Source organism: Tachypleus tridentatus, chromosome 12 (assembly GCF_004210375.1).
Source record: "Tachypleus tridentatus isolate NWPU-2018 chromosome 12, ASM421037v1, whole genome shotgun sequence".
NCBI lineage: Eukaryota > Metazoa > Arthropoda > Merostomata > Xiphosura > Limulidae > Tachypleus > Tachypleus tridentatus.
In genome coordinates, this window is record NC_134836.1 from 100,282,032 (window position 1) to 100,309,699 (window position 27,668).

At 34.9% G+C, this 27,668-nt stretch overlaps 1 protein-coding gene across 4 annotated transcripts; it reads left to right on the plus strand.

The window, feature by feature from the left end:
- Window positions 1-26,937, plus strand: LOC143234154 (heparan-alpha-glucosaminide N-acetyltransferase-like). 4 transcript variants are annotated; one of them, XM_076471278.1, is made up of 14 exons: window positions 1-118; window positions 4,782-4,857; window positions 6,689-6,752; window positions 7,796-7,878; window positions 9,576-9,686; window positions 12,915-13,069; window positions 14,113-14,228; window positions 15,026-15,147; window positions 16,321-16,447; window positions 18,385-18,471; window positions 20,612-20,686; window positions 20,824-20,894; window positions 24,136-24,248; window positions 24,492-26,937. In XM_076471278.1, exons 1-14 carry the CDS (start codon window positions 7-9, stop codon window positions 24,668-24,670), a joined length of 1,491 nt encoding a protein of 496 aa, XP_076327393.1. In that variant the 5' UTR covers window positions 1-6; the 3' UTR covers window positions 24,671-26,937. The 4 variants fall into 4 exon arrangements, with proteins under 4 accessions (XP_076327393.1, XP_076327395.1, XP_076327396.1 ...); XM_076471279.1 differs by lacking the exon at window positions 1-118 and adding an exon at window positions 2,890-3,117; XM_076471280.1 differs by lacking the exon at window positions 20,824-20,894 and having other exon boundaries at window positions 24,492-24,631.
- The last annotated feature ends 731 nt before the right edge of the window (window positions 26,938-27,668 follow it).

Below are 27,668 nucleotides of genomic sequence, written 5' to 3' on the forward strand. Positions count from 1 at the left end.
AGTATCATGGAAACGTTTGGAGAAATGGGAGAGTACTTTCTGTTGGTCACTGGAAGGACTGAGGAGGAGGTCGAATGTTCGTTAACAACAATAAAAACTCCTCGAAATTCTTACTTACGTAAGTAGAGTTTGTTTGTTTGTTTTTAATTTCGCGCAAAGCTACATGAAGGCAATCTGCGCTAGCCGTCCCTAATTTAGCAGTGTAAGACAAGAAGGGAGGCAGCTAGTCATCACCACCCACCGCCAACTCTTGAGCTACTCTTTTACCAATGAATAGTGGGACTAACCGTCAAATTATAACGCCCTAACGGCTGAAAGGGCGATCATGTTAGGTGCAACCGGGATTCGAACCCGCGACCCTCAGATTACAAGTCGAACGCCTTAACTCACGTAAGTAAATAAGTCAATCTATTTCCAAGCTGTAAGACCTCCAAGGTTATGTATATTTACTTGTTGATTTTTATGAGTTTGAAATGTCTTTCCAAACTTTACAAAATGTAAACAACTTATTATACACGATCAACACCTGCCACATTAGCCAACCCGGGGATCTTGATGTGGATCCAAGAAATGGGTCATTCAGGAAAGATTTAGGTTGTTTTGATTAGACAGAAGGAAGGCATTTGACACTACTTTCAAGGTCTAGGTTTTTGAACCAGACTCATGGCCTAATCGGAGGCCATAAGAGCCAACATGTAAAATAAAAAACATACTTCAAATATTCTCGATGTGGTTGTGAACGTGTTGATTTACGTGTAGCGATTAAGTTAGACATGGATCTGGGTCGGATGAGAGAATAGCTTATTCAAAGTTATCCAAATCAACTTGAAATACTGGCTGAATCGGGAATTCGTCGATTAATTACTGTATTGACAGCAAAACATAAAACAACCTGCACAGTAGTATAATTATCTTCTAAGAGGGGGTTGGGGTGGAATCATAAAAACGAAATAATTAGTTCCATAATCTTGTGAGACTAATGGTACTATAAAACCCAAAGATGTATTGTTGAAATGGAAGATGACGTCCCTAGCAATTCTCAAACTGATTCCCTCTGCTGAGTATTCTAGGCTCAGTACTGAAATATGCTAAGCAGGCTCGTGTGGCAGATGTTAAAATTTATATAGCAATTCCCAGTCGTTCCTGTATCTGTATCTTTCTACATTAGCCTAATTTTAGGATTCCTTCCAGAATATCTGGCTGAAACATTTGCTGTAGTTGTTGTTGTTTTGAATTAAGCACAAAGCTACACAATGGGCTATCTGTGCTCTGCCCACCACGGGTCTCGAAACCCGGTTTTTAGCGTTGTACACCCGCAGTCATACCGCTGAGCCACTGGGGGGCAAAACATTTGCAATTTTGTATACGTTTTTGATCGAAACAGAACATAAAAAAAATGAAACAAACTTCGAGAAAGGAGATCAAAATGTTTAGAGAACTCTCAAATTTGGCTGAACCAATTAACTTGAAAAATGTTTACATATATGTGTAAGGAGCCATTCGAAAAAATAACGCAAAATAAGGGCTAAGAAGTTTTTAAAATTAATTTCCTAGAAAGAAAACTTAGACGTTCACAGAGATTTCTCAGGGGTGGGTGAGGGATGGAGCAGAAAGCAGCACAATATACATATATATATATATTTGAACGAATAAAGAAAGAAATACATTTCTCATTTTCCATTTATTTCCCTACCCGCGAAAGCCCATGATATGGAATTTAAAGTATGGATATATAATGGATAACTCAAATTCGTACTTCAATAATGGCTGCACTTTTTAAGTAAAGAAAAAATATAAATGGTCATTCAAATTAAGAGGTGTAGAAGTCTTGCATGGCTGTTATTTCTCGTGGAATTTGCTACGAAAAACATTTATAAATATTAAAAGTTGGAAACTAGTATTTTAATCGTCAGTTATTCACGATTGTTAATGTACTCTGTATTATTATATTAAGTTATTGAGTAAGATAAGTTAAGCGATTTTACTAGATTCCTGCATACATCTTAGCTAACTAAAAACGTAGCCAATGTTAGAAGAAAATCTGAGTCGACGCAAAACGGGCTCGGCATGGCGAGGTGGTTAAGGCACTCGATTCGTAATCGGAGGGTTGCGGGTTCGAATCCATGTCACACCAAAAATGCTCGTACTTTCAGCCGTGGGGGCGTTATAAAGTCACGGTCAATCCCACTATTCGTCGGTGAAAGAGTAGCCCAAGAGTTGGTGGTGGGTGGTAATAAATACTCGCCTTCCCTCTAGTTTTACATTGCTAAATTAAGGACGGCTATCGCAGATAGACCTCATGTAGTTTTGCGCGAGATGCAAAACAAACTGACCGAAACATTTTTCAGTCGTTTTCGTCTTCTAATCCATGTAATTCATTATTCCATTTCCTTATCTAGTGTCCACAGTGGCACCGCGGTATATCCGCGGAGTCACACCACTATAAACCAGTTTCGACACCCGTGGTGAACAGGTGGACTTTGTAGAGCTTGTTCTTGATTTTAAACAAAAAAAAAAAAAACATTTTCTGATAAATACCGCATGGCAATCTTTTAAATATTTAAAATTCTTTCAAATATCTCAATCTTACAAACTCAACTAAGTCCAGAGCTGACACTAACCATGTCTCTAGGTTTTATTTGTTTTTAATTTCTTTTAAAGTTACTTGAAGGCTATTTGTATTACCCCTCCCTAAGTTCCGAGTGGTAAACTAGAGGGATGGTAGTTAGTCGGTATTATCTATCGTCGTCTCTTGGGCTTCTCTTTAGCAGTCAAAAGTGGAATTTACCGTCACGAACTGTAACGCCCCCACAGCTGAAAGTGCGCGTATATAAAGGAATTCGAACCCTTTACCCCTCACATATCTCTGCCAACATGCTATTTAGAACGAAACGTTCATCCTCGCCAGTCAGGCCGTTAGTGCCGCCGGTAATCGTCGACGGCCTACCGCCGAACCTCACGCCGTACCAAGTCGCCACGTTGATCGCCCGAGCCAAACCTAGGGCAACCATCGAACCGTCCAGGACCCGAATGTTACGCCGGGGCGGAATCCTCATCCAACCAGCCAGTACTGCAGACCAAATTTATCTATGCCAGCCATGGAACACTAAATTTAAAGTAAGTTGTTCCCCCACTAAAAGTCCAGTCAATCTTTATTCTGTATTCCTCAGGGGCCTCGACCCATCAATTCAACCAGAAGAAATTAGACAAACCATAGAACCCCAAATACAAGCCAAGGTATATGCAGTTCATCGAATTTATTCTAAGAACAGTAACCATCCCACGCACTTCATGAAGATAGTGACAACGTCGAAGTACAGTGCTGACTGTATTTTACAGTTAGTGACAACGTCGAAGTACAATGCTGACTGTATTTTACGTGACGGCTGTTATTATCATGTATTTCATTTTAGAGCCGAACGCCCACATCGACGACCACTTAATAATGGTTCAAACAAAGCACCCAGATATCGCAAACAACCAACGGAAATCTTCCAACATGAAACTACCAAAATACCGCCGAGTCCAGACCTAATCAGAAGAAACATGAAGACAGATTCAGACAACTCGACTCAGAAGACGACAACTCCCACTGTTAGCAACACGCCAAGTTCCAGTAGTTCAAGAAAGAAAAAGGACAGTTCATGCCAGACTTCAATCCCAGTTCCACGGAATTCAACAACCAGCCAGACTCAAACCATTACCATAATAACCATCGACGCGACAGTACAAACTGAAAAACAAACTACCTCCACGCAGAAAACTCAAACCAAAACCTCGAGAAGAAACAAAGCATCACAGACCAGCGAAGAACAACTCACCGAAGAACAGCCAGTAGTTCCACCACCGAGACCACGTTTTTCAATTGCACCAATGGGCTTCAAGTGTGTAAACAAGTTCATGACGAAGTTACCACCTGATCTACAAGACTGCAGCTAACAGTTTCCACGTATACCACCAACATAGTTCATCAGTTTCTTTTATTATTTTTTTTTCTTTCTCTCCCCAGCTACTTCCGGGCACGGTCTTGGTAGATTATTCGGGTCCCAGTCCGTGAAAGTGGGTTTTCTCGGGGTACTCCCGTTTCCCCCCACAGCAAAATCTCTGGCATCGGACCTGTGGGTCCCAGCCTCATTCTGAAAAGGACCGTTTACCCACTCACAGGGTATCAAATCACTCATAGTAAATTTTAAAAATCAATTCGCCAGCTGCCAGTGTACTCCGTCCTCGAGCCAAGGTCTGGCTCACTTCACTTTCGCTGCCCTCGTCCAGTTCTCCCGCTCTTCTTCTCACTCACAAATACCCCACTCCATTTTTGAAATATTAAAAATAAAGTAAAAATTCCACGGATACTTTTAAAAAATTTCTCATGTAAGGGGACGAAGAGGAACTACAACGTTCCTGATCACCCCAGTTGGAGAGAGAATTCTTACGATTTCTCTCTCTCTAAATTAAACCCCTGCCACGTAAGTTTGCGTTTGTGTTTACCCCTCACATCGCGAGTCAAGTGCCCTACTCATCAGGTCATGCCAAGTGTACATATATAGAAAATTTATTTCTCCTCATAGAGCAAAATTATTTGTGAAAAAAAAACTCGAACATTAAACGCAGTAATAATTCAATTTAACCGATTTAACATATCTTGTTTGTGAAAAAATAAATGCTATTATACAGTAAAATAACTCTGCATCTTTTGTGGTTTTCATAAAATATATTCACTCCAAATTTGTATATATAAATAAAGTCTGGTAATATATTAAAGCACTTTATTATCATTTCAGCTCTTATCATTTCAATTCTTTTCTACGTGATATTAGGCTGTGCACACAATCGTGAAAAATTGCTTCGTATTTGCAGGTAAGGAAACCCATTTTACTTTTGTGGTTTAATAGGGTCTCAACGTAAATCACGAGACAGGGGTGTTTGGCTACAATAAATCAACGACTTTCAAGAGAATTTGGTGTTTTATCGATTGCTTATTTTTTATGTCAGTTTTCAACCCTAGATATAGTTAATTTATGAGCAATCAATATATTTAAGTGACTGTTGAGTGTTTGATTTTGAAACACTTATTTTTTCTTTATTATTGTTATTATAAACTGAAACATGAAGACATAATAAAGTAATCGTCGTGGAAGTACATTTCTTTTATGTATTGCCCTCCGTGGCACAGCGACATGTCTGTAGACTTACAACACCAGTTGGTTTCAATACCCGAGTAAGCCTAGCACAGACAGCTCATCGTGTAGCCTTGTACTAATTAAAAACAAACAAGTATTAATTATTTAAAGATGTGCAGTTTTCAAAGTTCACAAACTTTTGTGTGAGATTATTAGCTTTGCAAGCAAGGTATAAGTGGTATTGATTGCTTCACCTCTGATTCTTTGATGCATGGAGTTGAAAATTGAAACCTTAACTATAACCATTAAAGATATAATTGTTTTTATTTGCAATTCTGAATAAACAAACGAATAAAACACGCCATTTTTTTACTATTGTTACTGCACTACTTTTTTATAGAGGTAAATTAACTGGTAGATCAAAAATTATTTCGCTGTGCTCTGTTAGTCCTTGGTTAACACTAATCTTGAAATAACAAAATATATGGAAGACAACTAGTAAACAGCACCCAACTCCAACCTAGAAACATTTTTGGTTTGTCTCTGAAATATCTAAAGCCCTTTTAAGTATCCAAATTTTAAACACTTAACTAAAATTAGGACAGACACTAACGACATCTCGACGAGTTAGTTGCTTTTGAATAAAACATTGTAAAGCTACTTAAGGTCTATCTGCGCTACCCGTCTCTAATTTTCAAGTGGTAAATTAGAGGGAAGGCAGTTAGTTAACATCACCTATCGTCAATTCTTGGGCTACTCGTTTACCAGCGAAAAGTGGGATTAACCATAACATTATAACGTCCTTGCAGCTGAAATGGCGAGCATGTAAAGGAAAGGAATTCGAACTCGTGACCCTCACATCATGAGTGTTCTATAACGGGCAGTTTTATCTGATAGAAAAGTGCGATTTGACCAATCAATGAAACGAGAATCGTTGGCTCGTATCTCTCAAATTAACAGTCAAGAAACGCCAGTATTTATGCCACACTTAGCTCTTAAACAAACAAAAGTACGTTTGCCTCTAGTCTTTATTTGATGTTGTTGTTTTGAATTAAGCACAAAGCTACACAATGGGCTATCTGTGCTCTGCCCACCACGGGTATCAAAACCCGGTTTTCAGCGTTGTAAGTCCGCAGACGTATTTATTTGATATTTTGTATAGAGTGAACACATTTGAGTATTAACCAGTTATGAAATGTAATATTTGATCGAAAAATTCGTATTTTTAATAACGTTTACATGAAACCAGTGCCGAAAAGACGTCTTTCTAGATATTTATCTTGAGCAAAGCTAATGTAGAAATGTATAAGCTAATTAGACATACGATTAGCCTAGTAATGTATGAATTTATCAGTTCTGGTCGTTAATAGGAAAATTCTTACCGTTGGAATGTAATTGTTCTGTTCCATAGGTTACGTCTAGTTTCTGTGTTTTTCTTATAGCAAAGACACATCGGGCTATCTGCTGAGTCTAGCGAGGGGAATCGAAATGCTAATTTTAGCTTTGTAAATCTTACTGTGAAAGACTTAAGATTGCAGATAAAATAAAAAAAATATTTGTAATTTCAGAAAAGTTCAAGACATTAAGTTTTATTATATCCAGTCCAGAGAAATAAAACCGACATCTTCTGAAGTGAGTATGTTTTATTATTAGTTTATGTTTCATTTTTCTCGCAAACTCAATAAGCTAGAACGATATTTTCAATATTAATCAATAACTATCTCATCATAATTTTTTCTGTAATAAACTAAAAGACACAAGTTTTAATATTGGGGATTAACTTTTTCTTTAAATTCGCAAAATAAACGTTACAAATAAATAATTAATTTTTTGAAGCCTAAATATATGTTAGAAATTATTATGACTGTTTTATTGTAAATGGAATTTGTTTAATATTGGTAACTACTGTGATAGAAAGTTTATGTGTTATTTTATGTTTTCTGTATCTTCTGTTAGTATCAAGCAGGCCTCATGTGTCATACTTAAATACATGCTACACAGTACCTCAAAATATCTATATCATCAGCCAGAGACAATGTTTTATTAATTGTCTCTGGCTAATGAATAGATATTTTGAGGTACTGCGTAGCACGTATTTAAGTATGATTGTTTTGTTGTTTTTTTTAATTTCGCGCAAAGTTACACGAGGGCTATCTACGCCAGCCGTAGCGAGAGGGAAGGCAACTAGTCATCACCACCCACCGCCAACTATTGGGCTACTCATTTAACAACAAATAATGGGATTGACCGTCACTTTATAATGCCCCCACGGTTGAAAGAGCGGGAATATTTAGTTTTTTGTTTGTTTTTTTAATTTCGCGCAAAGCTACTCGAGAGCTATCTGCGCTATCCTTTCCTAATATATCAGTGTAAGACTAGAGAGAATGCAGCTAGTTATCACCATCCACAGCCAACTCTTGGGCTACTCTTTTACCAACGAAGAGTGGGGTTGACCGTCACATTATAACGCCCCCACGGCTGAAATGGCGAGCATGTTTGGTGCTACGAGGATTCGAACCAGCGACCCTCGAATTACAAATCGAGTGCTTTAAGCACGTGGCCACGTCGGGTCGTTTAAGTATGACACATGAGACTTGCTTGGTATAAATAGATTATATTCTCAGGTCTTCTAAGATTAGGTCCAATTTGACATATATTTGTCTTCTTCTTTGAAGTGTCCTACACTTCCTTACGTGATGTCCGATGTCTTCATACCACGCAAGGAAGGCCGCCTTCGGTCGCTCGACTCATTTCGAGGGTAATATTGAAATGCTTTCACAAAGTTATGATATTAGTAATAACTATTAATACAACAAGACGGTATTAATAATAGATCACAAAATATGGGCCACGCTAAACAGAAAATATCATTTTACCATATTTTTATTATAATCACAGAATTTTGTCATTTACGTAATAAAGTTGGGTTTGTCGTACTTAATGAAGGCATTATGTTTATTACGTTATTGTTTGTTTTTGAAATTCGCGCAAAAGTACACGAGGACTATCTGTGCTAGCCGTCCCTAAGTTAGCAGTGAAAGACTAGAGGGAAGGCAGCTAGTCATCACCACTCACAGCCCACTCTTGGGTTACTCATTTACCAACAAATAGTGGGATTGATTATCACATTATAGCGCCCTTACAGCTGAAAGGGCGAGCATGTTTGGTGTGACGGGGATTCGAACCTGTGACCCTAGGATTACTAGTCGAACGTCTTAACCACCAGACTTAACTAGGCCTTTTACGTTATTCGATGGAATATTATAAAATATTATAGTAAAATAACCTTTTCGCGCATGTGAATTTCTAGAAATAATTGTGGAAACAGTGAATAAAATGCAAATGTGAGGGTTTGCTACCCTTCTAGCGGAGGCGTCGCTAGGTGCTTTAAAGATTCGAGGCATAGGCCCCCTTTGCTAGTATCTAGCAACGTCTTAGTATATAAAAATGAACTGTATCAGAAAATAGACACGTGTTGATAGTTTACACTGTGGTGATCTGTGATCCAATCACTCAAACAAAGGCACAGCCGTATAATACTTTTAAAAATACTGGTGGTTATGTTATTGTATTTTAAACAATAGTGTGATAAATGGATTCATATGGTAAGAGCGTAAAAAATAAAATATATGGGTATTGAAGGTTACTGGTCCGGCATGGCCAGGTGGTTGCGGCGCTCGTCTCATAATCTGGGGTTCAAGGGTTCGAATCCCTGTCGCACCAAAAATGCTCGCCCTTTTAGCCATGGGTACGTTATGACATGATATCAATCCCACCATTTGTTGGTAAAAGAGTAGCCCAACAGTTGGCGGTGGGTGGTGAAGACTAGCTGTCTTTCCTCTAGTCTTACACTGCTAAATTAGGGACGGATAGCGCGGATAGCCCTCGTGTAGCTTTGTGCAAAATTTAAAAAAACAAACAAAACAAAGAAGACTACTCCTTGTGATAAAGTAAGTCTGAAGTCCATGTTTCAGTGTGAGCTGTTTGGAAACTAAAAATAAAGTATGAGAAACAAGTACGGTTCATAAACTGAGAGATGAGGTTGCAAATTTAGTGTCTATTTTCCTATTTAACTCAGATGGGTGAGCATTTTGTATTCACCAGGAATTTTCAAACATTTTCGACGTATTCGTTTTTGGAGTGTACGTAAGTAGATAATAGATAGTTGGTCCTAAAACATGTCTAAACTACTTTTTCTTTAGTTATCTATTGCTATAGATCTTTGTCCTATAGTGTCACACGCGCTTTCTCGTTAGAAAAACGTTTGTTATAGTACATCGCTAAGTACAATATATAGATTTGAAAAGATTTGGCTAATTCACTCAATGAATGGAGTGTATATGATATTATATATATATATACATATATTTGTAATTAGAGAAGTGGTTAGTTATTATATTTGTTGTCTAAGTGTTAAGATAAAATAAATTTTGATAGACTAACTTACTTTTCCAGCATTCTCGTGATAGCTGTTATGATATTTGCAAATTTTTCTAATGGAGACTACCTCGTCATGGAGCATGCACCGTGGAACGGTTTAAGGATTTCTGACGTCATATTACCATGGTAATAATAATAATAAAAAAAATGTGTTTTGTTTATGAACTAGCTAGCACATATAAACAGTGTCTCACCATGAAATCTAATGAATAATATTATTGCGTTGAAAGACATTGGAAAACGTAAGGTTGGCTCCATATGTTTGTTTGTTTATTTGTTTTGAATTTCGCACAAAGCTACTCGAGGGCTATCTGTGCTAGCCGTCCCTAATTTAGCAGTATAAGACTAGAGGTAAGGCAGCTAGTCATCATCACCCACCGCCAACTCTTGGACTACCCTTTTACCAAAGAATAGTAGGATTGACTGTCACATTATAACGCCCCCACGGATGAAAGGGCGAGCATGTTTGGCACGACGGGAATGTCAACCCGCGACCCTCAGATTACGAGTCGCACGCCTTAACACGCTTGGCCATACCGGGCCTAGGCTCCATATGAAATATGCAGTACTTTCTCTCCACATAGCAGATACTTATATAAAAGGTTTTTCATATTCAATTCTCCAATGAATCTAAACACAATTTCGACTAAATAGCAACAACTTTCATAGCATTATTGCATGAACAATTAACCTGGCCACAATTACAAGCGGTTAATGTCCATCATTGATATAGATATGGTTTTACTGAAACTCCATATGAAAACTCTCATGAAATACAAAAGAGCATATTTTAACGTATCTATCGGCCATCCTGCATGTGGGAATGCACATGTATAATTACATCAAATTGCTGTTATAGACATTTTTCAATATCATATTAATGTGGTAAACAAATAATCGACCCGGCATGACCAGATGGATAAGGCACTCGACTCGTAATCTGAGGGTTGCGGGTTCGAATCTCCGTCACACCAAACATGCTCGCTCTTTCAGCCGTGTGGGCATTATAAAAGTACGGTCAATTCCACTATTCGTTGGTAAAAGAGTAACATAAGAGTTTGCGGTGGGTGGTGATGACTAGGTGCCTTTCTCTAGCCTTAAACTGCTAAATTAGGGACGGCTAGCGCAGATATCCCTCGACTAGCTTTGCGCGACATTCAAAACAAACCAATCATAGCAATAATAGCTGTTATTTTCGATAGCTCTTTCAAATAATTTGACACTTCACTTAAAAATTAAGTTTAACCTTAAGATGAAAGTGTAGTTTTGAGATTCTAGTACGTTAAACATCAGCAACAAAATTATATATTTTTCTTGAAAATTGCTTTATTTAGTTGTTTTTTTGACATATTCACACAAAGCTATATGATGCTTATTTGCATTACCCATCCCTAATTTTGAATTCATAGACTTGAGGGAAGACAGTTGTCAACATGATTTACCGCCAAATTCTGGGATATTAATGTCGAATAAGCAAGCCATCGCAACCTAATAGTTAACGTTTCGTACTGTAGATCTAAGGATCCGTGGTTTGCATCCGTTGTCACCATTTTCAGAGCAGTGAATACGTTATAAGAGTGACGATCAATACACACTATTTGGTCTGACAAGAGTCAGCGATCTGTGGTGTTGATCAGCTGCCTTTCTACTAGTTTTCAATATGGTGAAAAGATATCTCGAACAATCAAAGTAGGTTGACGGAACAGTATTAGATTTAAGGCTGTGTGGCCTTATATGGACTCTGAGAAGATCAACAAGCAACCAAACAGCTTCTCTGATGTATGGAAGCAATTGCAGGACATTTGATATCATATTTTACAATCACTCATTGATAAACTTATGTAAGCTAAGAAAAAAAGTGTTGCGAAGTTAAAGAAAATTAGAGAAATTATCCACCCTCTAGGCAGGCATAACTGCTAGTTCATAAGGAAGGGGCCCAGCATGGTCAAGCGTGTTAAAGCGTTCGACTCGTAATCCAAGGGTCGCGGGTTCGATTCCCGGTTGCACCAAACATGCTCGAACTTTCAGTCGTGAGGACGTTATAATGTGACGGTCAGTCCCACTATTCTTTGGTAAAAGAGTAGCCCAAGAGTTGGCGGTGGGTGGTAATGACTAGCTGCCTTCCCTCTAGTCTTACACTGCTAAATTAGGGACGGCTAGCGCAGATGGCCCTCGAGTAGCTTTGCGCGAAATTCAAAACAAACAAACAAACAATCCTAAGGAAGGCTATTGGGTCTTTGGCCTTTTCTGGAATTGTCTGATAGTTCTACAACAATACCCTCATAGCTGATATTCAATATTTTTCAATATCCATGAGTAAATAATTTTATTGAAATCTTAGTTTAAAATTCAACTATCATCACAGAATTACATTACGAAGTAGATTTCACTGAAGTACTTCTTTATAAACACAGTTATCAGTAAAAATGTCCTGCTTTTTCTGTTGGAACATTCTTAAGATTTTCACTGAAGGAAGCAAATAACTTTTAAAGTTCATTTTTGATTGTTTTATATTTGAAACTTACTCCTTTGTAATGTCAATTGGTTAAACCTGAAACTTATTATTTTGTGAAAATCCCAACTGTTTTATATATTGTTCAACCATAAAAATACTGCGTAGTTATAAAAATATTGCCCAGTTATGATTGGTAATGATTGGTACAATAGTTTTTGAGATCCGTATTCTGGACGTATATAACATTGTAGCGTATTGTATAACTTATTCACCTATATCTTTATATTACCTATGATAACATATTGCATTTATGAGAACTTGACCACTTAGTTACATTGCTCTTGGTTCCTATATGAGTACCAAATTCTTTCTGAATTTTATTTTGATGTCATGAAAATAATCATTTTTATCACATAGCGAATCTTGTGGATAATTTTACATGGACTGAATAGAATTAAAGTTCGTCATTGTGTAATACTATATTTTATTGTTGGAATGTCTATGTCTACATAGTTGCTGTTTTAGTTCTCCTGTAGTTGATTTCTGCACACAAACAACAAAGTGACGAAAACCGAAACTCTAAAGTTTGGCACATTTTTACACACTCCTATCTGTGTTATATTTTTATCACATATCATCGGTTTGTTTGTTTGTTCTATTGTTAAGTGCAGAACTGCAAAACGAAACCATGTTTTTAGCGTTAGAAATTCTCTTATTTGCCGCTGAGCTATTGAAATCGTTACTCCTAAATATACACACACATACATAGATAGAAATATACATATATATATATATATCAAATATAAACCTGCATGAGTTTTTTTCAAACTTTCGAAAAGGTTTTGAAAAGTTTTTATGCTAAGATTACCTGACACAGTATTATCAATTTTCTTTTACAGTTTCGTATGGGTCATGGGAGTTTCGACAGCAATGTCATTCAATTCGAAACTGTGCAAGGGTGTGTCACGTTGGATATTATTTAGGAGAATTGTCACGAGGTCACTTTTAATGATTATCATCGGTGTCGTAATAAATGTCAGCTTGGTTCTGAACAGTGAGTTTATGAATCTTCTATGTCCATTTATCAATTTATAATAAAATTAACCATTAAAAAATTGATTTTAAGATGGTGACTTTAAAAGTCTCAATGTTAACCTATTTGATAATAAAATATTTTTAACAAAACATATTAAAAATATGTAACATTTACTTGGTATTATAATAAAACACAGAATTATCTACAGGATGAGAGAACAGTATAGAAGTCATGTCTAATCTTGTTTAATAAAAGTGACAAAAACGAACATCAAAGTTTTCGTGAGACAAATAATTTGGCCCGGCATGGCCAAGCGTGTTAAGGCATGCGACTCGTAATCTGAGGGTCGTGGGTTCGCATCCCGGTCGCGCCAAACATGCTCGCCCTCCCAACCGTGGGGGCATTATAATGTGACGGTCAATCCCACTATTCGTTGGTAAAAGAGTAGTTCAAGAGTTGGCGATGGGTGGTGATGACTAGCTGCCTTCCCTCTAGTCTTACACTGCTAAATTAGGGACAGCTAGCACAGATAGCCCTCGAGTAGCTTTGTGCGAAATTCCAAAACAAACAAAAGACAAATAATTTATAATAGTAAAACTGTTTCACGTTATAGAACACTTCAAACACCTTCACCGGTTAAGAATAACTTTAGAACTAAAGTATTGCATTGTTTTTAGAAATATTGATAAAAGTTTAGAAACTGGCCATTGCTTTCAATGTTTTCACTTTTCCGATATTCCAATACAGAAGGAAGCACTTGTATACAAAACTGTCAACAGTTCTGAAAGAAAAAGGTTTATATTTCGTTATTACTTTCTAAATTTTGATTTATGTATCATGCTTTTTTTAAATATTGTCCAGTTTGTTTCATAAAAATAAAATGTTACCGAAGCTTGTGAGAGAATAGTATTCGAACCAAGAATGAAATCTAAACAATATTTAATATGGTAAATACTATTGTATTTAAAAAATGACAAACATTATAGAGATGCCTCAGCGTTAGTAGAAATACCACTTCCAAATTCACAAATATGAAGACTTGTATTTGAAATGGTTTTTAGGAAAAGATTTTCCATCAAAACTTAGAATTCCTGGAGTTCTACAGCTAATTGGAGTGTCCTTTTTCATTGCAAGTACTGTTCATCTGTTCTTTTTCAAGAGGAATAAGGATGACAGTGTAAGGACATCTATTATATGGTTCCCTTTTCTTTATTTATAACAAGTTCATTAAGTAAAAAGTGCAACTGGTTACTTATAACTATATAGATATAGCTTCTAAGATGGATTAACTTTGTTATTTTTCAAATATTTACTGAAGGTATGAATGTTGCACATATTATTGGTGCAAAATTTAGTTTTGACTTTGAATTTTCAATGGAAATCAGTACCAGATATATAAATACCAATTAGTTCAAGATAGAGGAAAGGACACTAGAAACAATTGTCATAAAATCGAGGAAAACTTTACTTTAACACAACGATTCGGACTTAAACACTTCTTAAACACGTGAAGAAGGGTTTAGGCCCAAAACGTTCTGTCAACGTAGAGTTTTCCTAAATTTTGTTACCGTTGTTTCTAGTGGACGTTTTCTCTTTTTTAAACTTAGTTTTGCATCTTCTATGCAGTTTTCATATATAAGTTTTATATCTATACGAATATGAATGGAAGACATTAGAACTTTGAAATAAAAATAGACCGATGACTCGCCGGAATCTCTTTGCCTCAGAAAGCAAATGATTCATTACATGTGTAACGAATAATTTGTCCAAGTGTGCGTGTCTGTATTTAATTAGTAAAAAACAACCCGGATTAAAAGACATTTAAATTGCCTTTACATTTTCCCATAAATAATTAGGTTTCTTGTAGTCAGACTCCTTACTAATATTTGCGAAAGTACCTGCTTACTTAAGGTGGCAGAAGGATAATATTTTATGAAACTTTCAGAAAATAATGTTGATTTTACCTCATTATAGGAACAATGTTGGCACCCTGTGAATGAATTACTTCTTTGCAAGGGCGAATATTTGACGATGTTGATCATTCTCTCTGTTCATACGCTAATAATGTTCTTCTTAGAAGTTCCCGGATGTCCTAGGTTGGTATTAGACAAGAGTTTAGTTTATAAATGTTTAAAACTAGAGTCTTAAAGGGTTATTTATTATTTTTTTACTCCTAGTGGATACTTACACATAAACTGCTACACTAAACCTTTAGACCTGGTAAAGCCATGTGGTTAGGGCTCACAGGTCCACTCACGAATATAACAGATATTATCAAGAAAAGACGTCGTCTACCCAGATTATATATGTAAATACGAGAGATGTAACATTAAAAAGAGAAATTAACACACTTTGAAACAAAATTAGAATTGAAGTAAAAGCTATTAAAAACAAGTAAACTGGGGCTCCTATTGTAACAAATTAAAGGATCATTACAATCTACAACTTTTCTGGAAACACCAACAAAGATACAGATAAAACAATAAACCAATAAAAAATATCCAACACTAGTTTTCAGCGACAAAACAGCATGTAAAAGCACAAAAATAGCAGAATTACTTAAGCAACACTAACACAACATCTTTGAAACACTTAATGATCTCAAGATGAATGATGACGTATACAAAAAATTGAATTATTTAAGGAAAACACTTACACAACATCTATAAAATACATATTGTATAGGCCCGGCATGGCCAGGTGGGTTAAGGCGTTCGACTCGTAATCTGAGGGTCGCGGATTTGAATTCCCGTAGCACAAACCTGATCGCCTTTTCAGCCGTGAGGATGTTATAATGTGACGTTCAATCCCACTATTCTTTGGTAAAAGAGTAGCCCAAATGTTGGCGCTTGGTGGCGATGAAGAGCTGTCTCCCCTCTAGTCTTACACAGATAAATTATGGACGGTTTGCGCAGATAGCCCTCGTGTAGCTTTGTGCGAAGTTCAAAACAAACCAAACTCTAGACACAAATCAAAAACACTTCTATTTATCGAAAAAAATGCAAGATATACATGATTTCCTACAGTTCATGTTTCACTGTCTTCTATATTTATTTGTGCTGTTTTTACTATATTTTACAAATCTCACTGAAAATCTGTAATTGATTAAACAAAAAGGTTTGTATACTACGATCTGGTGGGTGACTGAATGTCATGATTTATTTAATAAAACATGAATGTATTTAAAATATTTAATGTAGAAACTGAGACAGTTCCAACTAAACCACAATATTTGTAAAAAATGTTCTGTGTTTTTGTGGCATTTCCAGAGGTTATCAGGGACCTGGAGGTTTACATATGAATGGAAAATATCAAAACTGTACAGGAGGAGCCACCGGGTATATTGATTTACTAGTGTTTGGTGAAAACCATATTTTTCAAAGACCTGCTTGCAAGGTATGGAATACACATATGTATGATTTCAATTTTTAGTTTAAGGAAATAAATAATTCATTATCTAATAATACAGCCAAGTGGACTTTCTTTCCTATGTATCTAATTTCCTTAAGCAATGTTTACATAAACTATAATGATCTGGATAAAACAAAGAAATGACTGGAATAAACGTTAAAAACTAAATGATTAAATGAGTTTGGAGAAGGCTTGTATGGGTGATGAGGAACATTTTATTACAATTGCACAACGTTTCGATAAGATTGTGACATCATCAGGTACAAGCGGTTTACATAGACTCAGGAATATATATGTATATATACTACATGTTGCACAAGGGTCACGTGGCCGTACATTGCTTAACAGCTTTTTAAAAATATCTTGGTACTCTGGAATGTTGGTTCAGAATAAGATTACTTCGGCCAATTAAGATAGCCTCATTTATTTTGTGTGTTTTTTTTCATGTTTGGTTCTTTCTTTAAAAACTACATTGTTTTGCATATACGGATACTGTTGTTATTTTGAGTTGCAATAGTAGTAAACACGTAAGGGCTTTTTATTACGGTCTGTGAATTTGGTTTCCAGTTTCTCCGATGTAGAATTCTGGAAATTATTGGACGTCATTTTACAAACATTACAAACAACGTTCGTATTGTGTGATTGTATCTAACTTTTATTTTGTAGTGATTATTGTTTAAAGTCAGTTTGGGTGTGTGAGTTTGGAGTCAACAAGCATTTTATATCCAATGTCAAGTTTTGGTGGTTGTGTCAACATTTTTCGACAATAATTGATGGAAATGTGTTGACATGAATGAATGAATGTTTTACAAAGTATATAGTCAGTTGAGAAACATTGAAGTTGTGTTTGTAATTTTTTCTAGTACGTGGATATTTTTGTTTGAATACATGAGCAGAATTCCAGGAAATGTAAAGATAAGTGTGAGTGATTTTTGGTTTTGAATTATGTTATTTTCCTGTTCAACGGTGAATTAAATGTTAGAGTAAATGTAGTTTATGCATTCATGGAAAGTGTATATGCATTTGGTAGAAGTGAAACCAGCAAAAGTGTTGTCGACAGACCTGTGAGTGGTCCGGCATGGCTAGGTGGTTAAGGCACTCGACTCTTAATCTGAGAGTCGTGGGCTCGAATCCCCGTTACCCCAAACATACTCGCTTTTTCATCCGTAGGGGCGTTATAATGTGACAGTCAATCTCACTATGCGTTGGTAAAAGAATAGCCCAAGAGTTGGCGGTAGGTGACGACGACTATCTGCCTTTCCTCTAGCATTAGACTGCTGAATTAGGGACGGCTAACGCACATAGCACTCGTGTAGCTTTACGTGAAATTCAAACCAAACCAACGGAAAAACTATTTGGTTTGATGGCAACCTGAAAAATAATTTAAATGTAAATACAAATGTGTGGTAGAGGGAGTATCAAAGTGTGAGATTATTTTGTACTTGTTTTTAGAGGATTTCATGGAGGACGGTCACGTGGTTTTTTACATGATTACTCACAGTTCCTTATCTCAAGGCACGTCTTGCAGCAACATAGAATAAATGACGTTCTGTTTCTGCTCTGACAAGTCCTAAGCCCCGATCTGAACAAGCTAAACTCTTCTTGAAAATTTTGGAACACCGTTTGAAGGAAGAAAAAAAACATTTTCAACTCTTTTCCGTTTCATACACTTATGTTTTTATATTTTAGTAGATTACCACCTAATATTAGATTCCCTTTTCTTCTTTGGTCGAATGTGCCACTCTAAAGTCTCCAATTGAATTCAACTTACAAACATCCCTCAAATTCTGATCTTGTTCGGTGTACTTCGTACATAGTTTTAACATTAGAAATTATTTGTTATATCTTTTTAACTTTTTAGGAAGTGTTGCTTTGGCTGTTATAAATCCTGAAGATAAAACCTTGTTGTTTTTCTAATCTAGAGCATTTACAATACTACAGTACCATTTGATCCTGAAGGACTATTAGCAACCCTTACGTCATCATTTCTTGTATTTATCGGAATACAGGTGTGTTTTGTTTGTTTTTCATCTTAACTGAAAAAACTGTAAAATATTATTCTTTTCAGATTCTTTACTTATTGTTCTTTTCATATTCTCTACTTATTATTCTTTTCAGATTCTTTACTTATTGTTCTTTTCATATTCTCTACTTATTGTTATTTTCAGATTCTTTACTTATTGTTCTTTTTTCTTTACTTATTGTTCTTTTCATATTCTCTACTTATTGTTCTTTTCAGATTCTTTACTTATTGTTCTTTTCAGATTCTCTACTTATTATTCTTTTCAGATTCTTTACTTATTGTTCTTTTCATATTCTCTACTTATTATTCTTTTCAGATTCTTTACTTATTGTTCTTTTCAGATTCTCTACTTATTATTCTTTTCAGATTCTTTACTTATTGTTCTTTTCAGATTCTCTAATTATTATTCTTTTCAGATTCTTTACTTATTGTTCTTTTCAGATTCTTTACTTTACATTTATTAACTCGGAATCCTGAAAAACATATCTTAAATTTAAAGATGTTTTTAGAATATATTAAATGTTTTTAAAATGAGTATTTTACAATAAAAGTTAAAGATATTTCAAGTATATTTTCCGTGATGCTTTCTTTACTATCTTTTTTCAAACCTGTGTTTTGGTCCATTATGCATATTTTAAATCATTCTATTTTCTCCGTTACATACTTGAGTATATATATAATTTTCGTTTTATATTTCTAGAAACCTCTAGACTCTATCTCATGTGTGACAAGGCTTACAAGAAATATAATATTTTTCATGCTAGTAGCCTTGATAATAAACTAGCGCATGAAAGCAAAACAAACCTTTTAATTATAATTAAACTAGAAACGAACTAATTTTCTTAGCAGTAAAAATATGATCGTCTGCACCAACATATTCTCCACCACAAGGTTTTCGTATGACGAGTAAGTTTGTTTTTGTGTTCAGAAATACAATGTTTTTTCTTAACTTGGAAGTAAAACAGTTGAACATGAAAAACAACTTCTTCATGGCATCGGTTCCTGTAACCCAAATATTGAAATAAACAGTTTTCATTCGTCCTTTTCATAACTGTCTTTTATAGACACCTATTAGAGTAAAGTATTGGTTTTATTCTATAAAATGAGTAAAGCATACTAGTTTAGTACTGTCGAAAGAAAAATTAATTTTCTTTGAGCGCTAGCGTTCACAAGTCTTTTTAATCAGTGCACTTTTCGATGTTTATATTCCATGGCACGTGATATCTTATACATTTGTACATGGAACAATCTATTCTTCATAGAATAGTAAAATAATATTTCTTATGTTATGTCGTACACATATTTCGCTTTGTTCCCTTAACAAAAAAAAAAACTCTTTATTAATGAGAGATTAAATTACTTTATTATGTTGGATATATAAATGATTTTAAACTTGTGTCAATATACTAGGTAAGATAAACAGCTTTTGAAATATAACACAGAACTGTTGACATTAAAATAAAGTTGTCTCTGATCGAAAAAAAATATTTACTGTGATGTCAGTATTTGTCAGCTTAACATTAAGTCCCTCGGATGTACGAGTTTTTTTGTAATACCAGAGTATTTTTGACGTGTAAGATAATATTTGCCATTATTTTGCAAATTTATGATTCTATAACAGACTCCTGTTAATAACTAATATTAATTAAAAGTGTTACAGATATGGAAAGAAAACATTAAACGGAAATCTGTATGAGTGAGTTGTTGAAGCACTTGAAACGTAAGAATATTTAGTGATTCGTTATACGTAGCACAAATGCTGTTATGTGTTCGTTTCTTAGATGAGAACAAATTGAATTTGGAAATAACAAAGTGTTTATATTTATATATTTCGTGCTGTGTGTGTTTAATTTGTTTTCGAACTTGTTCTTCTCTCACTGGTGTGAGAGTTTAGGCTACACGAATCCTCTACAGTGTAGTTATAATAATACCAGCCTGAAAAACTAGTATATCAGAAGTAAAATTGATAAATATTAAGGTTGAAAATTTGATCAAAGAGATGACTGACTGGCTGACATATCTCTTTTTTTCGACTTCTAATTCATCTTTAAAATATTTTAATAATTAACTACGAGAAAAAATTGATTTTTAAATTATAATATGTTGTTTTCTTAAATACGTTTCAGAATGGAAGAACGCTGTTAGCCTACTTACATTGGAAAACAAAGTTAACTCACTGGATGTGTTGGATAATCGTATTAGTGAGTATTCTTTAGTTTCATGTGGAGTTGTTTCTTTGTACAATAAAATTATGTTATATGGCCTCGTAAGACGTTCTATAATAATACCAGTATATTGTTTCGGAGTGACGTAGCACTAACAACTACGTTTTTCACAGGGTGCAACTGCTTACGCTCTGGCTGGAGGTTTTCGTAACGATGGCCTGATACCAGTGAATAAAAATATATGGTAATTCAGATAACTCATTTTCACGTTTTAAGAATTTCCTAAAATATATTTAACTTTTATCAAAGCTGAATAAAGTAATGAACATCACTCGGTATTCATAAGTCAAATTAAGTGACTGTAAGTCACAAATGTTTCCAATTTGGTAAACTAAAGTTAAATTAAGTAACTAAATCAAAGGCGTATATAGTTTGGTAGACTGAAGTTAAATTAAGTAACTATAAATCCTAGATGTATCTAGTTTGGTAGACTGAAGTTATACAAGTAACTATAAATCCTAGATGTATCTAGTTTGGTAGACTACGAGGGTGGATTAACACTAAAATCTAGGAGAGTTTATTGTAGTCTGTGTTAACATCACTTGAAGGTAAAACAGCAAAATATCTTCTGCTTTCTGAAAGCAAACTCACTTTAAAATTTCTCTGTTAGAAACAAACTGTTAGAAAAAGAAATATTTCATCATTCATTCAAAGATTATCCTGAGAAGATAAAGAACAGTAGTAGTTACAGCTTAAACAGTTCAAGAATGTAAAGAACAGTAGTATTCACAGCTTAAACAGTTCAAGAATATAAAGAACAGTAGTATTCACAGCTTAAACAGATCAAGAACATAAAGAACAGTAGTATTCACAGCTTAAACAGATCAAGAACATAAAGAACAGTAGTATTCACAGCTTAAACAGATCAAGAATATAAAGAACAGTAGTATTTACACTTTAAACAGATCAAGAACATAAAGAACAGTAGTATTCACAACTTAAACAGATCAAGAACATAAAGAACAGTGGTATTCACAAGTTAAACAGATCAAGAACATAAAGAACAGTAGCATTTACAGCTTAAACAGATCAAGAACATAAAGAACAGTAGTATTCACAGCTTAAACAGATCAAGAACATAAAGAACAGTAGTATTCACAGCTTAAACAGATCAAGAACATAAAGAACAGTAGTATTCACAGCTTAAACAGATCAAGAACATGAAGAACAGTAGTATTCACAGCTTAAACAGATCAAGAACACAAAGAACAGTAGTATTCACAGCTTAAACAGATCAAGAACACAAAGAATAGTAGTATTCACAGCTTAAACAGATCAAGAACACAAAGAACAGTAGTATTCACAGTTTAAACAGATCAAGAACACAAATAACAGTAGTATTCACAGTTTAAACAGATCAAGAACATAAAGAACAGTAGTATTCACAGCTTAAACAGATCAAGAATATAAAGAACAGTAGTATTTACAGTTTAAACAGATCAAGAACATAAAGAACAGTAGTATTCACAGCTTAAACAGATCAAGAATATAAAGAACAGTAGTATTCACAGCTTAAACAGATCAAGAATATAAAGAACAGTAGTATTCACAATTTAAACAGATCAAAAACATAAAGAACAGTAGTATTCACAGCTTAAACAGATCAAGAACATAAAGAACAGTAGTATTCACAGCTTAAACAGATCAAGAACATAAAGAACAGTAATATTCACAGTTTAAACAGATCAAGAACATAAAGAACAGTAATATTCACAGCTTAAACAGATCAAGAACATAAATAATAGTAGTATTCACAGCTTAAACAGATCAAGAACATAAAGAACAGTAGTAGTTACAGCTTAAACAGTTCAAGAATGTAAAGAACAGTAGTATTCACAGCTTAAACAGTTCAAGAATATAAAGAACAGTAGTATTCACAGCTTAAACAGATCAAGAACATAAAGAACAGTAGTATTCACAGCTTAAACAGATCAAGAACATAAAGAACAGTGGTATTCACAAGTTAAACAGATCAAGAACATAAAGAACAGTAGTATTCACAGCTTAAACAGATCAAGAACATAAAGAACAGTAATATTCACAGTTTAAACAGATCAAGAACATAAAGAACAGTAATATTCACAGCTTAAACAGATCAAGAACATAAATAATAGTAGTATTCACAGCTTAAACAGATCAAGAACATAAAGAACAGTAGTATTCACAACTTAAACAGATCAAGAACATAAAGAACAGTGGTATTCACAAGTTAAACAGATCAAGAACATAAAGAACAGTAGTATTCACAGCTTAAACAGATCAAGAACATAAAGAACAGTAATATTTACAGCTTAAACAGATCAAGAATATAAAGAACAGTAATATTCACAGCTTAAACAGATCAAGAGCATAAAGAACAGTAGTATTCACAGCTTAAACAGATTAAGAGCAAATAGAAATGATGAATTAAAACTGGACCACAAAGGATATAACTAAAGAGCAAAGTCTCCACTATACCAAATAAAAAAATTAGAAATTAAAGTATATAGTGTCACGTTTCACGTGCTTTATAAACTACCATACTCTTAAAACGTTTAAGAAATATAACAAGTTACTTTGGTTTACTGCACTTCAATAATAATAATATTAGGTGGGAGATTTACTTTTAATTCCACTCACCCATTTATTAATGCTCCCAAATTTTAGCATTTTACGCATTTTTTCTGGTTTAATGTTATCTGTTTCATCAAAAATACTTTAACGTTTAAAAATTTTGTCGTGTATGTTTACACTTTTTATATACAAATGTAAAATCTGTCAGCTAAATGGTGACACACGGTTCAGTAGTAAGATAGGATAAGCACTTATGTATTCTCAAGACGGCTGGTATGGGTATTAAAACTTTAATTAAGATATAGTAGAGAACAACGTTTCGGTCTTTCTAGGTCATCTTTGTTAACCTGAAGATGGCCTAAGAAGGTCAGAACGTTGTTCTGTACTTTATTTTCATTAAAGGTTTAATACCCATACCAACCGTCTTGAGAATACCTTTTTATTTCAAGTGGGTTTCTTGTCATCACGAATATAAGCACTTAGTTGGTAGTACTCAGAAACTTGATGATGAAAAGACTTGCGCACAAAACAATTCGCTTGAAGTTCGTTTCTTAGATTAAAAAGTACAAAAACATACACATGCACCCAGAGAATCTTCCATACTTTAACGAATACGCAGCTTATTTGAATAACGTTTTCTAACACCCACACGAGCTGTTTCTGGTGTAGCTCTAAAGTCAGTGGGACGTAGTATTGGATTTGTTATTAAAATATTTCAAATACAAAAATGTTACCTGAGCTGCGCAGTTTATTTTAACTGTTAAATTGTAAAACAAGGGACGTTGATACACATATATTTATATTAGAAACTTAACCGATTATTGTTTTTATGTACAATATTTAGAGTATATTTTTTATCATATGTTCTTCAGGTCGCTATCGTTTGTCTTGACAATCAGTTTTATAGCGTTGACAGTTTTTATAATCTTGTACATCACTGTTGATGTTATGAAGTTATGGAATGGTGGACCGTTTCATTATCCTGGTATGGTGTCAAATTAGTATATTTGTAGTTTTTGTTTAAAATTTGATTTAAATGTTGGTGTTTCGTATTTGGTGCAATTGAATTTACTGATATAAGAAAAAACCTTTACAATAAGAATATTAATTTTGCTTTATAAGTTCCTATTAGGTTGTTATACAATTGTATTGTGTTTAGTCGGATTAGCATGTGATCATGATCAATTTATTGTTTTCTTAGTTAATAATTAAAGCTTGTTTCGTTTAGGTATGAATCCACTTTTCCTTTTCATTGGACATGCACTATTCAGCCAGATGTTCCCATGGAAATGGAAAGTTGCAGGGTATTCTCGCTTACAAAGAATAATTTTAGATCTGTGGGGGGCAGCAGTGTGGATTGGAGTCTCGTTTTATTTGTATTATAAGAAGATATTTTTTTCTTTGTAGACTAAAACCAGCAATAGAAAAGTAAAAAAAGTCAAGTTATCAAGAAATTTTATGTCATCCCTTGAAATTTAATACTGTGTGCGCGTTTTTAAAGAGCAGAACATTCTAAGAGAATGTTCTAAGAGCATTCTTAGAACAAACTGCAAAGTTGTAGGTGGTGAGTTTTTTACCTTCTACTGTGAACCTTTTGCAAAAGTAAGATTCACGTAACGCCCTGTGTTATCGCCATCTTTCAGATTTAACTTTTATTTTAAGCGTAATTTGGCACACCCAGACATCAAATAAAAAACGTGTATGTGTAGATTTGGTTTGATTCATTTTGAGGGCTATCTGTTCTTACCGTCTCTAACTTAAGAGAGGAAGACTTGAGAGAAGGTAGCTAATCATCACTACCCATAGACAACGTTTGGGCTATTCTTTTACCAACTGAATTCAACAGGGACACATTACAGCGTCTAGAAGCCTGAAAAGGTGAGCTAGTTTGGTAGAAGTGTGATTCTATCCCACCACTCTTACATTACGAGTGCCCAAACCACCTGTCCATTGCTGGGCCTATATGTGTAGAGAGGGTGAAGTTAAAAGTTAATTAAGCTTGCTATAAGTGCACCTGAGAAGGCAGAAAAAACCAATGAGCTTGAGGAAAGTCCTCAAATCTTCCAGTAGGTCATCAGTAATGTTAAGGATTGAAAATAAAAACATTTTGGGTTTCATTCATATCAATAAACAGAATTCATATAGCTTAATGTGTAGTTTTGCGCTAAAACAATAAAAACAACAGTTACTCTCTGGATAATGTTTACAATTGGAGGAGAAATCTGGAGGGCCCGGCGTGGCCAAGCATGTTAAGGCGTTCGACTCGTAATCCGAGGGTCGCGGGTTCGAATCCCGGTAGCACCAAACATGCTCGCCCTTTTAGCCGTGGAGGCATTATAATGTGACGGTCAATCCCACTATTCGTTGGTAAAAGAGTAGCCCGAGAGTTGGCGGTGGGTTGTGATGACTAGCTGCCTTCCCTCTAGTCTTACACTGCTAAATTAGGGACGCCTAGCGCAGATAGCCCTCGAGTAGCTATGCGCGAATTTCAAAACAAAGAAATCTGGGTGTATTTTCATATGGGGTCAGTGAGGTCAAATTCTAAAGAAGCTAGAGAAAAACGCAAGAAAAATGAATCTGAAATTGTTACACAGAGCGTTTTACTTCTATATAACTATCTGAGGAAGGATGTAAAATATTACTGAAAATATTAGTAACATTATTTTAATAATTTCATCTGTAGGTGTCTAATTGCTTGCAATTTAATTAACCAACATGTTTTGAGCTACTATAGGAATTAGAATGTCGACTTCAGAAAATTAGTTATAGTAACTAGTTCATTTTTAACATATTTTTTGTAAATTTTAATTATAACTGTTCTTCCCCCTTGTAACTTTCTGTAAACATGAAAAACTTTAAGGTACGGGTGTGAACTCTTGTAGGCTCAGATAAATACGGGTGTGAACTCTTGTAGGCTCAGACAGATATGAGTTGTGGACTCTTGTACGCTCAGACAGATACGGGTTGTGGACTATTGTATGCTCAGACAGATACGGGTTGTGGACTCTTGAAGGCTTAAACAGATATGGTTGTGAACTCTTGAAGGCTCAGACAGATATGGGTTGTGGATTCGTGTAGGATTCGTTGACTCTTGAAGGCTCGGAAAAATATGGGACGTGGACTCTCGTAGGCTCAGACAATTACATCTGCTTTTGATACGAAATGTTCTGTAGGACGTAATGCTTGTGAAAAGTAGTTAAATCTAACAGGTGGCGCACATAACGCTATACTTCTTTGTCACAAACATCTGTCCAGATATGTTTCATAGTTCTTCCATTGTAATTTGACCCAGCATGGCCAGATGAATAAGGCTCTTGACCCGTAATCTTAGGGTAGCGGGTTCGAATCCCCGTCACACCAAACATGCTCCACCTTTCAGCCGTGGGGGCTTTATAATGTGGGGGTCAATTTCAGTATTCGGAGGGTTGTGATGACTAGCTGCCTTCCCTCTAGTCTTGCACTGCAAAATTAGGGACGGTTAGCGCAGATAGCTCTCGTGTAGCTTTGCACGAAATTCAAAAACAAATAATTGTAGTTTACATTTTGGTGTTACGTATTTTGTCCTTAATCCCAAGTGTTTTGTTTTATTTAATATTATAAATGTTTGTTACAAAACCTCTCTTTCTTACTGATATGATATGTAATCTACTGTAAAATAAAGTCTTAACATGTGAATATGCATACACTAATTTAATAACAAAAAAATTTCTTAACCAGTGAAAAACACTTAGGCAATGTTAACTCTGTTGCCTTTATTATTCATTGGGCTTAACTAATATATTCTGACTGACCTTTATTTTTGGGTTCGAAATAAATGTTTGGCTTAATTGAGTTATTTAATTGTATTTTGGAAAAACAAAGTACGTGCCTTATAGGTTATACATATATATGTATATGTACGTATTGTATATTGACACATTACGTGTAAATTCATTCAAAAGAATGTTACAGTATATAAGAAAATGTTGATATACCCCGCGTTTTGAAACATATTCCAAATGTAGCACATGCTAAAACAAAAGTTAATTAGAGACACGCGTTTAAAGTTCATTAACTCTAATCAAGAAGTATCGATTAAATGTTGAAGAAGGAAATTAATTAACTCCTTAAATCTACTTTGCAGGAAGTATTGTATTACAAGCTTGTTTGTTTCGAATTTCACACATAGCTAAATGAGGGCTATATGCGCTAGCCGTTCCTAATTTAGCAGTGTAAGACTAGAGGGAAGAAGACAGCCAGTCATCACCATCCAGTGTCAACTCTTGGGCTACTCTTTTACCAATGAGTAGTGAAATTCACCGTCACATTATAACTCCCCCACGGCTGAAAAGGCAAGCATGTTTGGTATGGAGGGTATTCAAACCAACGACGCTCAGATTACGACTCGAACGCCTTAATTCTCCTC